This window comes from Leucopleurus acutus (genome assembly GCF_964270905.1).
Source record: "Leucopleurus acutus genome assembly, chromosome: 16".
NCBI classification, from domain to species: Eukaryota; Metazoa; Chordata; class Mammalia; order Artiodactyla; family Delphinidae; genus Leucopleurus; species Leucopleurus acutus.
In genome coordinates this window covers 58,452,601-58,467,581 of record NC_139158.1, presented here as the reverse complement: position 1 = coordinate 58,467,581, position 14,981 = coordinate 58,452,601, and the positions used below count along the sequence as shown (strand labels likewise).

The 14,981-nt window shown below is 53.3% G+C and overlaps 3 protein-coding genes across 3 annotated transcripts; 2 read left to right on the top strand and 1 right to left on the bottom strand.

Annotated features, from left to right (window-relative positions):
• Positions 1 to 1,332: 1,332 nt before the first annotated feature.
• Positions 1,333 to 1,917, top strand: LOC309973044 (uncharacterized protein C20orf141; the record flags this gene model as incomplete). Its single annotated transcript, XM_082856963.1, is given in 4 exon segments — positions 1,333 to 1,402; positions 1,405 to 1,594; positions 1,680 to 1,797; positions 1,801 to 1,917. Coding segments are annotated over 4 exon segments (495 nt in total).
• Positions 1,918 to 2,652: 735 nt separating this feature from the next.
• TMEM239 (transmembrane protein 239) lies at positions 2,653 to 3,129 on the top strand (the record flags this gene model as incomplete). Its single annotated transcript, XM_082856890.1, has 1 exon — positions 2,653 to 3,129. The coding sequence occupies exon 1, from the start codon at positions 2,674 to 2,676 to the stop codon at positions 3,127 to 3,129; it is 456 nt and encodes a 151-aa protein (XP_082713016.1). The 5' UTR covers positions 2,653 to 2,673.
• A 6,814-nt stretch (positions 3,130 to 9,943) lies between these two features.
• PCED1A (PC-esterase domain containing 1A) lies at positions 9,944 to 14,892 on the bottom strand. Its single transcript, XM_082856582.1, has 8 exons — positions 14,564 to 14,892; positions 14,110 to 14,254; positions 13,503 to 13,582; positions 13,156 to 13,394; positions 12,911 to 13,061; positions 12,547 to 12,793; positions 10,650 to 10,919; positions 9,944 to 10,301 (listed from the first exon to the last, which is right to left on the bottom strand). Exons 2-8 carry the CDS (start codon positions 14,231 to 14,233, stop codon positions 10,054 to 10,056), a joined length of 1,359 nt encoding a protein of 452 aa, XP_082712708.1. The 5' UTR covers positions 14,234 to 14,254; positions 14,564 to 14,892; the 3' UTR covers positions 9,944 to 10,053.
• Between the last annotated feature and the right edge of the window lie 89 nt (positions 14,893 to 14,981).

Here is a 14,981-nt window from a genome sequence, read left to right as displayed (position 1 = left end):
CCCTCATACTTGATAATCGTTTAGACAGATATGTTACTAGGTTGTAAATCATTTTCCCTCAGAATTTTGTGGGCATTGCTTTATTGCTCTGGGAAGACTCAGAAAAAGGCAATCAATGAATGGTTCCAAGGGTTGGGGGCATTGGCTCTATGACTGTTGAGCTCACCACCACCAAAGATGTCAAGGTCACCAGGCTTGAATCTTTGAACAGAATCCCCTGGAGGCAGATATGCAGCCAGACCCTTGCTCTGTCTCCTCCTCTCCTAGGGCCTGTATGGTCACTGTCCCCCTACCCCTACCTCCATCAGTTTTCCTTCGAAGTATGATACGTGAACAAGGATTAAGTTCTCTCAGTTATGACCCATTTCCACTCTTGCCTCTCAAGTCACTAAACTGAGCCTCTGTAACCATTTACAGATTATTAGTGGAGATAGGTTTCTTTTCCAGGTGACCAATTCCTTCATACATGCTCATTTTCCATAATTTCATTCTTGGAGGGTGACCTTAATCTCGAATTTTGGGGTTACTATGTTGTAGCCCTCTTACAGTCATTCTCTGTGCCATTTCTGGAATGCCAGTATCCAGAACACCTCCCACAAACAACAATGCTTCAAACAGCTAAACAGCCCCTTCCTGCCCCAACCCCATTTAGTAGGTCGTGTGGGAGCCCTGCCCCAGAAAGCCTCTGGTTGCTTCCTGGCAGAGTCTATCTCTGCATTCCAGGACTGCAGTTCTGAAAAATCCCCCACAGGGGATTCCCCCACAGGAGCCCACAGGCCTCAACCTACTTTCAGGGGAGAGAGCTGGGGACAGACAGATTGAGTGACTTGCCCCTGGACACCCAGCCCCAGGAACCCGAGAGACAAGCAGCCCTTCATCCTGTGGTAAGCTGCCCAGGTGGTGATGGGGTTATAATGCCTTCCTGGCAACTCAAATCCCCACCGGAGGGCCCTAGGGCGGAGAATTAGCAAAGACAAGAGGATTAGTCTTAGCTCTCAAAAGTCAGACCTCCCTTTGGCTAAACTCTGCCTAAGCTACCCGCTACTTATGAGGCCAGAACCAGCATTAGCCTGCTCCTTACCCCAGGTCCCCACCTGGCAGTAGGTCACAATGCTCCAGCCGCCCAACCCACCAGAATGGCTGACTGAAGTGGGAGGGGGTGAGGAGGGTTTGGTGGGTGGGTGCGTGGGGAGGGGGAGATTTCTAAGGAGCCCAGCTCCCCACTGCCTGAGCTCACCCTTGAGTGTCTGCCAGGGCCCCACCCCCTCCCATCGTCCTCCCCGCAATACTCCTTCCCAGCCCTAGTCCTTCCTGTAACCTCCACCTCCCTCCATGACCCGCCTCTGCTTACCCAGGCCCGAAGCCCTTGCTTATCCTGTCCCAGTCCCTTCCAGGGGCGTGGGTGTGGGGAGGGATCGGGTAGCCCAGTGGGTCCATGTGTGTCCCCCTGGGGCCCTAGCCAGGCCCAGGTCCTGGACAGTGTCCTAGGGCTGGGGGCACTGGGGCTGACAATTCGGGCAGTCTTTTCCACAGCTGGCTCAGCCTCGCTGCTGCTGCTACTGGTCAGCTTACTGGCCTTCGACCTGCTCCACCGGTAAGTGGACAGCAGCCTGGCAGGTTGGGCAGGTGAGCAAGGGGTCAACCTCCCAAAGCCCAGCTGCCACCCTTTCTCTCCACAGGCCTGCAGGTCCCACCTGGCCACAGCACACACATCTCACAGGGGGCCAGAGTCAGGGGGCCGGCGAGGGTCCAGGGCAGCAGGAGGCTCCACTCCTGCCCACAGTGGCAGCCACAGGGTGACTCAGCCTCCAGGAGGCTCTGCTGCTGCTGCTCCTGGGCCTGGGGCTACTTCTGGGAGCCCGCAGCATGCCCTTGGCACTGCTTGCCCTGGCTTTCTGCCTCCATCCTTGGGCCTGAATGCCCTCCGGAAATACACTGACCGTGCTGTTTCCTCAGGCCTCCTTTCCTCCACCCTGGTCTGGGAAGGTGGGAGGATACTTCTTTATCTCCCAGCCTGCACCTACATTGGGGGACCTCTGAGGTCTCCCCACAATGTGGACAGTAGATACCTAGGTCTGAGTCCGAGGGCATCAGTAAAAAGTGAGATAAGGGACAGGGAGCCCAGTGCAGGGAATGGAGCCATCTCAGAACCTCTAGGTTAGGGGTCACTATTCTGGCCTCCACTGTGGTTCTGGAGAATGAGGGTCCAGAGAGAAAGAACTGCAAGAGAGTGGAGTGGGACTGGATATCGGCCAGCAGGGAAAGGAGGATCCAGAGAGGTCTTTCCACAAGAAAACATGAGAAACTACATCTGTGGGCTCACCAGGCTCCCTGCCAGCCTGGAGGGTCCATGAAAGAGGCTCAGGTAAGCCTCACATCCTGCAGTGTTTCCTCTCTTGGCTGGACCCCACCCTAGTCCAGGTCACAATGGGGCTCCTTTGGGAAGGGTGGGGACAGTGAGAGTGGGGGCTCCACTCTGGCTGGGCGCTGCAGGAAGCAACATGACCTAGGTGGCTCTGCCCAGAGGTAAGACCCATGCCCCAGCTCAAAGCCCCACCACACCCATGCTGGTACCCTCCTGACCCCTGCATCCTCACCCACCCTAAGGTGCCAGGCATCTCCAGGGCTGCTCCTGCAGCTGGCGTGGCTCTCTCCCCAGGTGCACCAGAGGTGATGCAGCAGCCGCGAGCGGAGACGCATGCCATCGGGGCTGGTGAGGGGCCACAGCGTGCGGTACCCTGGTCGGCCTGGGTCACGTGGGAGGGCTGGGTGCGCTGGTGCGTGTGCCATGTGCCCCCAAGCTGGACACAGTGGTGGACCACATCAGGCTGGCGGCAACCGCTGCAGCGTGTGCTGTGGGGTCTGGAGGGGATCCTCTACCTGCTGCTGGTGCTGATGCTGTGCCACGTGCTCTTCACCACCGGCTCCCACCTGCTGAGCTCCTTATGGCCCATGGCAACTGCAGTGTGGCTCCATCTGCTGCCGGCTGTCCTGCTGCTGGTGCTCAGTGCCCTCCCCGCCCTGCTTTTCACCGCCTCCTTCCTGCTGCTTTTCTCCACACTGCTGAGCCTCGTGGGCCTCCTCACCTCCATGTCTCACCCAAGCCATGCTCAGGACTTGGACCAATAGAAGGGCAACCCCATCCTGCTGCTTGTGTCTGTTGAGCCCTGGCCTAGGGCCTGAAGCCCAGGGGAGAGGGAGGGCAGTTGGGACCAGGGCCTTCCTGCCTCAGCAGGCCCCAGACCTTCAGGCCTTAGTTGGGACTGGTCAGGGCATGCATGATGTTGCTGGAACTGGCAGGGTAGACTGTCCTGACCTCTGGGCACCTCCCTCAAGCTGATGCTGCAGGTACTTGGGGTGCGGGGGCAGGGACTTTGAGAAGAGACATTAGGGCAGAAGGCTTAGCCAGGGGCAGAGCTTGACCAAGCCGTCAAGAGCTCCCACATGCATGTGGTGACACCACTGGGGCCCCCTTAGCAGCTGGCAGCATCTTTTTTTTGCAGCTGCTCAACTGTCTCAGCTTCAGACTCATAGAGAACGACTTGGGTACCTCTGTATTTGCCGTTCCCCCCACCAACCTCCTCTTTCCACTTCCCCAGGCTCTAGAAAGGGCCCACTGACAGAAACTTAGCTGGGAGACGTCTAGCCAGAAGCCTCATGGGACCTCAGCCAACTCACCTTCCAGACCTTTCTGCCCAAGCATTCCCCACTCCCTAGACTTCCTACCTCCTGCCTCAGTCCACATCCCCACCTCTGGGAAATGGGCCAACCAGTGTAGTGAGGTTCCCAGAGAGCACTTACTCTTTAAGACTCCTGAGGTTTGCTATGGAAAAACAAACAAGAAGTCCCATTTCACCCACCTATGCAACGTGTGGCCTTGGCCAATTAGTTTCTTTGAGCTTTGGTATTAAGTGGGTCCTGTCATGGAGCTGTTGTGAGTCAAAGGCAATAATACCTATGTGTGAAGTACTTTGAAAAGACCAGAAAACTGCACGATATTGTATTGAACTCTAAAGAGCAGATAGCTTCTCCAGGCCTTCAGAGAAATGTTCTGTCATGGATACAACTGGGGCCCTACCATGGTAAACAGCGGACGGACGAATGTGAACAAAATGTAAAAGGTTGTATGCCATGAAATCTCAAAATATGCAGGTGTTGAACTCTTCTGATTGTGAAATGCTTGGGGCTGGGGCTTGGTGCCAGGAAAAGTCTTGCACAGCTATGTGAGTGGGGAAAGCACGGCCCACGGGTTTCTAAAACCAACCCAACAAGCTGCTTACAGCACCAGGAGGGCCTTGGAAGGTGGCATCCCTTGATGCCCAGGATGCTGGCTGTTCACACATCAGCTAACCCTCCAAATAAAACAGTGAGTGATCAGTTACTACAGGTAAGACATTTGATAGATAAGACCCACCACCTGACCCCCACCTCACTCCAGACCTCCACCTAATCCCTGACCCTCCCCAATCTAGTCTTGACCCCACTATATACATAACCCTAAAATCCCTGTTCCTAAATCCCTCAACCAAAAGGCCCCTCTCCTGCCAGCTAAATACTCAAGCCCTGGTGACCAGCCCCTAGAACCCAGGTTCATTTTTGCTAAAACCCATTCGCTGCAGAGTTTCATAACTCTGGTCATCTGGCCACTAGTCATCAACAGCAGCTCCTGAAACCCCAGACACAGTCCTCCTTTTTTCCTTTCAGTTCTCCCTGAAATATGACCTGGTAGCAAGGGCAAAGGCAGGACATGGAGGTGGAATAGGTTCATGGTTAGCACGGGCTCTGGTGTATTAGCTGAAGCTGGGTTTGAATCCCAGCATTGTCACTTTCTAGCTCCATGGCTTTGGTAAAAATTGCTAAGCCTTCTTGAACTTCATTTTCCTCTTGGTTAAAACAAAGGCAAGAACACCTGTCTTGGGGCCCCTGTGGGGCACTTGGTATGTGAGGCAAAGTTTCTGGACTGACTCCTCACACCACAAACTGTAGCTATGCTGTTACCATCCCATTTTAGAGATGAGAAGTCAGGCACAGGATAGCTACTTGCCAATGGCAAGGCCAGGTTGTTTGAGTCCTAGTCCAGCCTAACAGGCTACTAAAGGGAAAGCAATGGAGGAGATATAACCTAACTGAAGACCCCAGGGCTTCTCAATGCCTGTTCTTTAAGCTTCTGTCAGAGATGAAGCCAGGATGCCAATCTTGGGCCCATCATTGACTTGGCTGTGCATTGCTAGCCAGGGACATCACTCCAGAGCCTTGGGGCCACTCTGATTGAGAGAGGAGGTTTCGGCCCAGACCAGACACGCTGGGGGGCAGGATTTTGGCAGGAGCAAGGAGAAGGCCTTCTTCCCTTCCCCACATAAATATATATCTTCTACCCTCCTGCATTGCTGGTGTGGGGTAGGGTGGCACAGCCAGACTGGAGAGCAGATAAGCAATACTTATCAAATTAGATCAACACATACCCTGTGACCCAGCAACCCAAAATGAATTCTCACAGAGGCCCATAATGGCCTTGTTCCTCAAAGTGTGGTCCCAGGGCTAGCAGTATAGGCATCACCCGTAAACTGGCTACAAATGTAGAGTCTCAGGCCTCGCCCCAGGTGTGATGAATCAGAACCTGCATTTTAACAAGACTCCCAAGGGATAACTTTGCACACTGTGAGAAGCGCTGCAGGTGAGGGGATATGTTGAGGGGATACGTCTGAGAATGATGATTGCACTCACTGGTGGTGGCAGGAAATGGAAAATGTGAAACATGGTGGATGAGCACTGTGGAGAGGAGGCAGCAGTTAGAAAGGGTGGAAGCTATATGGATTGATCTTGAAATCCTAGCATTGAGTGAAAAGAAGCTGAATGAAAAATAATGCAATTTTTTTCACACAAACTTAAAATGCATGCCAACAAAACCAGACACTTTCTTCTTCTTCTTCTTTTTTTTTTTTTCTTGATAAGAACAAAAAATAGAATGGAATGGCGAACTCTAGAGCCAGCCAAATGGGATGGATGGAGTACACAGATAAAAGGAAATAAAGTGAGGGACCTTGCAGAGAGGGAAGAAAAACATAACTCCTGAAATTACTTTAAATGTAGACAAAGTCATCCATTTAGACTTAAAACGTTTAATAATGCAAGTCTGGGGAGAATGAACATGCTAGAATGAAGTTCTAAGCCCTTCCGTTTGGGCCAAGAAGGGAAAGCTGTCCCACTGGCCTCAGTGACCTGGGAGGTTGGGTGAGTTTTCTTTGCTGGCCCTACCCCATCCAACCCCGCAGCGGGCTCAGATGGGGTGGGGTTCCAGTAACGCTTGTGGCCTGGCCAGAAAAATAATCAGATCAGGCGGAGCATAAAGAACCGGAGTGGAGGAGGTGTCAGCCGCGAGGGGCCTTGCATGTGAGAAAGCGGAGAGAGGATCCACAGCGGCATACACGCACCCTGGGGGAGCGCCTAGGAGCAGGAGCGCCCGGTAGGACTTTCCTCTGCCCCAAGGACCGGGGAGCAATGAGTAGGAGCGGCCAGGATGCGGGAGGGTCAGAGAGGGCGGTGTCAAGGGGGATCATAAGGCTGGGGGCTCCACTTGAGCTAGAGTTGTCAGTGGCCACCCTAGAGGGAAGAAGAGGGGTCTCTGGAAGCAGGCGGTGCGGTGCCCAGGGAACCGCTCAGGACCAGCTACGGGGAGCCTGGAGGGGGCGCTCTCACCCAGACGCTTCTGTGCCGGGGAAAGGGGGCGGCCCCGCCCCCGCTAGCGGGTGAGGGGAGCAGCAGTGCTCGCCGAGAGTCCGTGGTCACAGAGAAGGAGGGGGCCGACTGGATCCTTGGGGGAGGAGGAGGAGGAGAAGACCTGCGCGGCGCGGGGAGGTTGCCCCAGGAGCGACCTCTAGGCTCAGGTGCGCGGGAGAGGGGTCAGGGCGACGGCTGGAGAGCGCCGAGCTCGCGCGTTGACCGTGGAGGCACAGCTGGGTGGGCATGGGCCTTATGTTGGGAAGGAAATCCCTAGCCTTGCCAGGGATCAGAGGGCTGTGGGCACCCACATAGGGTAAGTGCTAGCCACCCCCGTAAATCAACACCTCCCCCCACCTCCACTCCACCCCCGGAATCGCAGCCCCTTGACTCGGTGCATGGCTTGCTCCCCTAGCGGAGACCTCCAGCTCTGGCTACGAAGAGTCGGGCTTGGCTGGGTGTGGGAAGGAAATGAGGAGGGGGAGAGGTATCTCGCGGGCCGGGCCAGCAGTGGCGGAGAGGGTAGATCTTGGGGCCAGGAAGGAGCATCTCCGGCCCACTGGCGGCTTCATTGACTCCTCAAAATCTCCTTAACCCAAAACTCTAGCCTGAGTTCCCCAGCCTGAAACCCAGAGGCATCGAGGGCAGAGCTCATGAGAATCCAGGAGAAGGAAGGGCCCAATCTAGCTGGCTTCACTGTCTTCGACTGCTGTCCCAACCCTAGTCTATTATTCCATCCTTCCGGGGGTAAAGACCTGTCTTTTGTAAGGTTCTGTCAGGATCTGGATGCAACCAACTTTGGACAAGTTATTTTCTGCTGAGCAAACATTTCTATTACCTTTCAAATATTTTCCATCTTCAAAATAAAAGAACTTAGGAGCTGTAGCTTTTATCATATTTTCTGGCCTGTGTCTTCAAATGTCTAAAACCAAAAAAGTTTTTAAAATTGATATGTGATACTGTATACTTGCAAAATATTTGTAACATATATGTAAGTTGTGAAGCCCTCTAAACCCAAGTATACCACATCCATCTAAAAGCCAGATGTTATGAGAATAGGTCCTCTTCCTTTGTGTTCATCTTCTGCCTATACAAGCTGGAATTCCCAGACAATGGTATATGGAATTGCTGTTCACAGGTAACTTTGACTTGATCCTGATTTTAAAAGAACTGCTTTTAAGTTTCCACCATTAAGAATTACTGTGGAGTTTTGATAGTTAACTTTTATCCAGTCAAGGAAATTCCTTTCTACTCCGTTTGCTAGTAGCAGTTTTGATCATGAGTGGATGTTGAATGTTAAAAAAAATTTTTTTTCTTCATCTACTAAAAGGACTACTTATTCTGCTTTATGCTGTTTATATGGTGAATTAAATTTTTAGGTGTCTTTTTAATGTTAAACCACTCCTGGATATCCTGATTCTTTTTTTTTTTTTTTTGGCCAAACTGCATGACTTGTGGGATCTCAGCTCCTGACCAGGGATTGAACCAGGCTATGGCAGTGAATCCTAACCAGTAGGCCACCAGGGAACTCCACTGGTTCCCTTTTAATTGACATATAATACATACATTTTACATATGAATAAAATGCACAAATATCGAGGGTATGGCTCAATTAAAAAAATTTTTTTGCCCTCACTGCACGGCATGCAGGCTGACCTGGGATTGAACTCATACCCCTGCATTGGAAGGGCAGAGTCTTAATCACTGGACTGCCAGGGAGGTCTCTGGCTCAATAAACTTTAACATATTTGTGTGTCTTTGTGTGGCCATGTAACTACCAGCCAGATAGAACTTTTCCATCACCCCAGGTAGTTCCATCATGCCCTTTCCCAATCAATACCTCCCCCAAAAGGTAACCACAATTCTGATTTCTATCACCATAGATTAGCCTATTCTTGAAATCATGCAGAATAAAATCATATAAAATGTATTCTAGTTTCTGGCTTCTTTCAACATTATATCTGTGAGATTTATCCATGTCGTTGCATCTATCAGCATTTGTTTTCCTTTATTACTATCCCATTGTATGGGACGAATATCCACTCTCCTTTTTTTAAAAAAATTATTTGTTTTTGGCTGCATTGGGTCCTCGTTGCTGTGCGCGGGCTTTCTCTAGTCGCGGCGAGCAGGGGCTACTCTTCATTGCAGGCTTCTCATTGCGGTGGCTTCCCCCCCCGGCTGCGGAGCTCAGGCTCAAGGCACGCGGGCTTCACCAGCTGTGGCACACAGGCTCCGCAGTTGTGGCTCACAGGCTCCAGAGCGCAGGCTCAGCAGCTGTGGCACATGGGCCTAGTTGCTCCGTGGCATGTGGGATCCTCCCAGACCAGGGCTCAAACCCGTGTCCCCTGCATTGGCAGGCAGATTCCTAACCACTACGCCACCAGGGACGCCCCCCCCTCCTGTTGATGGACATTTGGCTTGTTTCCAAGTTTTGGCTACTATGAAAAAAACTTCTATGATATTCTTGCACAGGTCTTTTGGTAAATCTGTCTAGATGTACTCATTTCTCTTGAAGTGAAATTGCTGAATCACAGAGTACATAAATGTTCAACTTTAGTAAATGCTGCCCAAGAATTTCCAAACTGATTTGTACCAAGCAGTGGTTCCACTGCGTTTTTCAGCCTATCCACCTAATTCACTGTTTGGAGTTTCTGCTCCTTCCTGGTCATCAGATATGGTATTTACATTTGTTTCTCATTTTCACTTTCGCTTGGGTGATTTCTGAGAGGAGGAGGGTTCTAATCAGTCTCCCACATGGGCTCGGGAGCTTTTTGTTTAGTTCCAACCACTTAATGAGTGTCTACCATGTGCCAAGAAATTGTGCAAGGTATTTGTCTTGTATCTCCAGGAGCAGATGAGTGTTGAACATACACATGAATGTGTGAGACTGGTATAGTTGAGATCTAGCCAGATTCCAAACTGCATATAAAATATTGACAATTTCAACTCAGCCCTTGATATTTCCCAATCCCAAAGAGCTGCTGACAACAAAGAACCCCTCCAGGGTCTTTGTTAAGTACACGTGTGTTCTGGTGAGGGTGTAAACAAGTGTGTGAGACAGTAGGAAGGATGCATTCAATGATTTCTAAACAGCGTGGGTTAAAAGGTCCAAGGTCGCAGAGAGCCCAGAGGCAGCCTCCCCAACTTTTAAGATCATGGCTGGGAGACCTACTCCCTTACACAAAAAGATGCTACTCTGTTCTTCCATGCCTTTATTGGTGACAGCAATGGACAACAACAATGCCAGGCATAGCAAGATACCCTGGCCCAGCACCTGGGGTGGGAAGCAGGCACTGCAGGGCCACTGGCACATTCAGCTCCAGCATAAGATCCACTCTACCCAGGCCACGTCCCCGAATGGGGAGGAGGCCATTTGTCCAGTTTGTATGTATGGATCAGCCTGTCTGAGTGTCTGGGACGCTGCCTGCAGGGTGCCCCTGTCCTTGGCACGTGGTAGGGGCTGGTGTGAATACAGCGTGGCATCCCCCGGTGGACGGCCAGGCCCCAGTGCTGACCATGGGGGATAGGGCTGGGGACTGGAGGAGGCAGGGGGCCAGGCACAAAGTTCACTGCGGGGCTACATCCTACAAAAGAACCAGCCATTATCAGAATGGGCTTCTGGCCAGGGTGAGCCCAGCTCTGCCTTCAGGCAGTTCTGGTCCTCCAGGGTGAGTTTCTCTGGGCTTCAATTTCCCCATTTGCAAAATGGCAATACTACTTCCCCTACTTCCAAGTCAGGAAATTGTGACAATCAATGAGCTAATTAATGAGTGTACGGATGCTGCTCCAGACTCAGCTGTGACTGAACCCAAGCCTGGGGGGCACAAGGGCTACCCAACTCCTCTCAGCCCACCTGGACACAGGAGGCTAGGATGGGGGAGGTTCAAGGGGATGCTGGAAAAGGTGTGCTGGGAGGTTGTAGAGGCACCTACCTAAGTGGGGTGGCATCGAGCAGTCTTCTGTTGGATTAAAGTTGAAGAATTCATGGGGTGGGAAGGGCTGGCCTGGGAAAAAAGAGGGATCCTGGGGCAGGAGTGGAAACAGAGGAGGTGGGGAGGGCTGAGGAAGAGGGTAGGGAAAATGCATGGGAAGGGGTAAAGGAGAGGGTGGGGGCAAGGCCAGCTGCTCCCTGAAGGCTGGGGTCTGCCCCTGGCTCCCCTGGAAGAGATGATCCGGCTCTGGCCAGTCCTCAATCCATGGGTCTAGGAATGGGATGGTTGTTTTAGGTAGGCCTGGGGAGCCAGGCCGCCCTGAACTGTGGCTGTCCACACTTCTAAACCTCTACTCCCTCCTCTTGGAGAACACAGCACCCTCTACTTCCTACACAGGTTTCCTCATTCCCTCTCATTTCAGGCCAAGCCCAAGCTGCACTCTTTCTTCCCTGCCTGTCTCAATAGTCAGTGGATTTGCCTTTGTTCTGACCTCATGCTCCCCTCCAGTCTCCTCCCTCTGTTGCCCAGCTCCTATATCTTTAGCTTTTTCCTCTCCCAGCTCCTTGCCACAGACCAATAAATAAGCTTAGTAAACCTTCTCTCTTAAAAACAAAGATCCTGTCACTTCCTTCTCCCAGTAGGCCCTTGTTCCTTTCATATTTCCTCCCACAAAGATTATTTTGCCCAGGTGCCATTCTCTCCATCAACTGCTCACTACCTCTTTTAACCCTACTCCAGTCCTTCAACACTTATCCTATGAAATGTAACCACTTCCTCGCTTCCTGACAAGTCACGTGGCCAAGAGCCTCTGTCGTCCCTGAAAGTGACTCTACCCTTGTCTCCTTTTGTTTCCTCCATCAGCCCCTCTTCCCTTCCAACTCCAAAACATGGCTATTGTTTTGCTCTTTCCGTCTGTTCACATTCATGCCCTCAGCTGCCATCTCCCTGCTGGGCATCACTGACCCCAAATCTACTCAACATCTTCACAGTACCTCAAAGAGATCTGCCCTAACCAAACTCACCAACTCATCCTCCCACCCAACTCTTCCCTTTGATGTTCCTATTTCTGTGGCTCCAAACTGGATTCAGAAGACCTGAGCCACGATAAACTAGCCTTACAACCTTTAGAGCAACCCTTCATTTGTTGGGGATCAGTTCTCCAACTGATTTAGATGAGATTTAGTTCTCACCTAAAAAAACAAAGAAATTGGACTACTATATAATCAAGATCCTAATTCACTTCCCTGATGCTCCAACTCCAGGCTAAAAGTGACATTCTTGACCTCTCTATGCCCTCACATCCTTTAATGCTACTACAGTCTTCTAACATGACTCGTGTCTCCAATTCAATAAACACTATCCTGTAGGTAGTATGTACACAGCAATTGTCCTAGACAAGTGGCTTAAAGGGATGAGTTGTCAACAAGTAAGGCAGGAACCTTAGCCTTGGAGGACACGATCCAGGGCAGAAGCAGACATGGAACAATCACCCACGATGTTCCCTTTATAAGCAGGCAGGAACTCAGGGGGTGACAGCACCAGCCAAGGGGCTTCGTTGTTTCTGCCACACTGTCTGGATTACCTTTCCTCTGTTTCTGCCTTTCCACCCCCCACATCTACTCCTATCTAAAAGTATTCCCATTCATTTTCCGTTTATCTGTAGCATAAGGGTCTCTGACATGCTGCCTTATGTGCTCAATGCTCACTCACATACACATAGGTGACCACACGGCTAGACCATACAGAAACCCAGGGGAAGGAAGGAGCACTCAGGATCCACAACGGTCCTTCAAGGGGCCTCTACTCCCCTTGAGGATCTCTGTCCTGTTGTTTATGAGCCCTATGCTTTGAGGGCTCTCTTTGCATCACTACCGTCCCCACTTGTGGTAGGGCTCACCATGGGGATAGTCACGCTTTGGCAGCTCCACACCCCAGGCATCAGCCACATGGGTCAGAAGCAAGTGTGAGAGGTGGCGGTGGGCATGCTGGTCCCAGTGGACACCGTCCCGGTGACGGTGCTGTACTGCATGCCGGAAATGAAAGTGGAGGTCCAAGACATCGAAGCAGTGGTCCCCAGCCAGTGTAGCGCTGTAGAAGTTCCCTTCAACCACATCCCGCCGCAGAGAGCCTGCCAGGGGCTGGAGCTGAGTGATAAAGTGCAGCATCTAAGAGCCACAGAATGAAGCAGGTTTGGAAGGGAGGGTCCTCTATCTACCAGTCAGCTGCCCCGTCCTCTATCCTAAGGGGCTCTGGTCACTTGCCTCAGGCAGAAGGAAACCGCCAGTGACACGCTCTCCTAGGGGCATTGCCATGTTCCACACCAGCAGGCAGGAGTCTGGCAACACCTGGTCCATGCGCATGAACACCCGCGCCAGGTTCTCTCGGTAGCTCTCCATCGAGCAGCGGCCATACCTGTTGGGTAGCACAAAGGGTGGGCAAGAGCACAGGGGTGGGTGGCCTCTGAGCCATACCTCCACCCCTGGTTTCCCTCTCCCCCCGCCCCAACCTGGAGAGATCCCAGAGGCAGGAGTTGATGATCACCAGGTCCGGGGCAGGCCCATATGTCAGCTCCTCCAGGATTCCCTCGAGGTACTCGGAGTAAACGCGGGTGAGGAAGTAGAAGCGTACAAGGTGGTGGCCAGAACCCGAGCAGAACTGGCGGACCTCTCGGTACTGTATCCCATTGTGCAGCTCACCCAGCTGACCCCCAGCCATCAGCTGGTCCTGTTCAAAGCTCAGCTCCCCCTGCCCACCCCCCGACCCAGCTGGTCAGACCCATGCCAGGGAGGAGGACCCTACCAGGCCAGAGTCTGTGCCCACCCACCACTGGCATGGTCACCAAGCTTCCCTCACCTTGGCTTTCAGCTGGGCGGCTGTGAGCAGTGAGTCTTTCTGGAGCAGAAGCACCAGGTCTTTGTACACAGCCCGCTGGACTGCAGGGAGACAGAGATCCTGCGGCTGAGGCAGGCTGCACTCCACCCCAGCTCCTTCCAAATCCAGGCCTCCCATCTTCCCAGGGCTGGGGTTGCCCAACACCACCTTTGTGGAGTGTTGACTTAGAGACAGAAGAGAAGGTGAGGTTACAAAGTCCTGGCACTACCTCTGTTCCTTCTAGCTGTACATCACTTCTCAACTCAGTATATAGTGACCCAAGATCACCTGGCAGAAATAAGTCAGCCAAGTCACCCAAGAGACAGACAGCACAATCCACTGCTTCCATGAGGGACATTGTGGGGGACTGTCAGGAAGAAAAATGCTGAGCAAGGATGGGGTGAAAAGCTTGACAGGCTACATGTCAGGACACCTGTGTAAGGCGTTAGGGAAATAAAAAGAGAAAACCTACTGGACTGTTCCAGACTAGGTATCAGGAAGGAGATTTGAGATGGAGGCAGAGGGTTCAGATGCAGAAAACAGGCTGCAGGTGTGGGACCGGGAAGTGTGATTCTAGAAGGGCACTCACTTGAGTCCCCCAAGATAACCACGAACTTGTTGTGTAGCAGCTGCTGGACTTCAGAGGCCTGGAATTGGACCATGGTGCTTCTCAGCGGGCGGCGTGCTTCCTCGTTCTCCAGACAGAAGACCATGCCGCCGCCAACAACGACAGGCTGCAGGGAGATGCCACTAAGCCGCGCGAGGGTGGGGACTCAGGACAGGTTGGCTCCAGGGCCCACACGGAATAAACGAGACCAGCGGCGGCCCCTTCAGGGCTGCTCTGGGCTACAGGGACCAGGTGGCGTTAGCAGAGTGGGGCCCATGGTGGCGCTGGTCTCCATTACACTTGGCACATGAGGCAGGAGGTCGCCAGGCCCGCAGGGCTCCAGGACACCGAGGCGCTTCCCGCGTGGTGCAGCCCTGCGCCCCGCCACGTGCCCGCCGCCGCCCCGCGCATGCGCGCGCGCGCTCGCGCCAATTACCGAGTCCAGGGGCGCCGCGCCGTTCACCCGCGACCCGGGCAGGCCCGCACACCGCGCCCCACTCCCGCAGCGGGGTCCGGGCCTGGCCTCATGTTCCCGCGCCCGAAGAGGCCGGTCGCTTCAGCACAGCCTCTGCCCAGCAGAGCCCGTGCGTCCCGGTTAGCGGTCGGTCCGCAGCCCGACGCCCAGCACTCTCCATGCGTGAGTCGCGGAGGCCCGACAGCGCCTGGGCCCTCCCCGCCCCGGGCTGCGACACTCACAACTCCCACTTCCGGTCACCCATGTCCTGCTCTGCCCGACCCCCCAACGCCCGAGGGGACAGGAAGGCAGCAGGGGTGGCCGCCGTGGGGAGTAGGAGCCAGGGCCGGGCCCACCCGGGCGTGGGAGGGGCGCGGCGGCGGCCAAGTGCAGCCGCCCA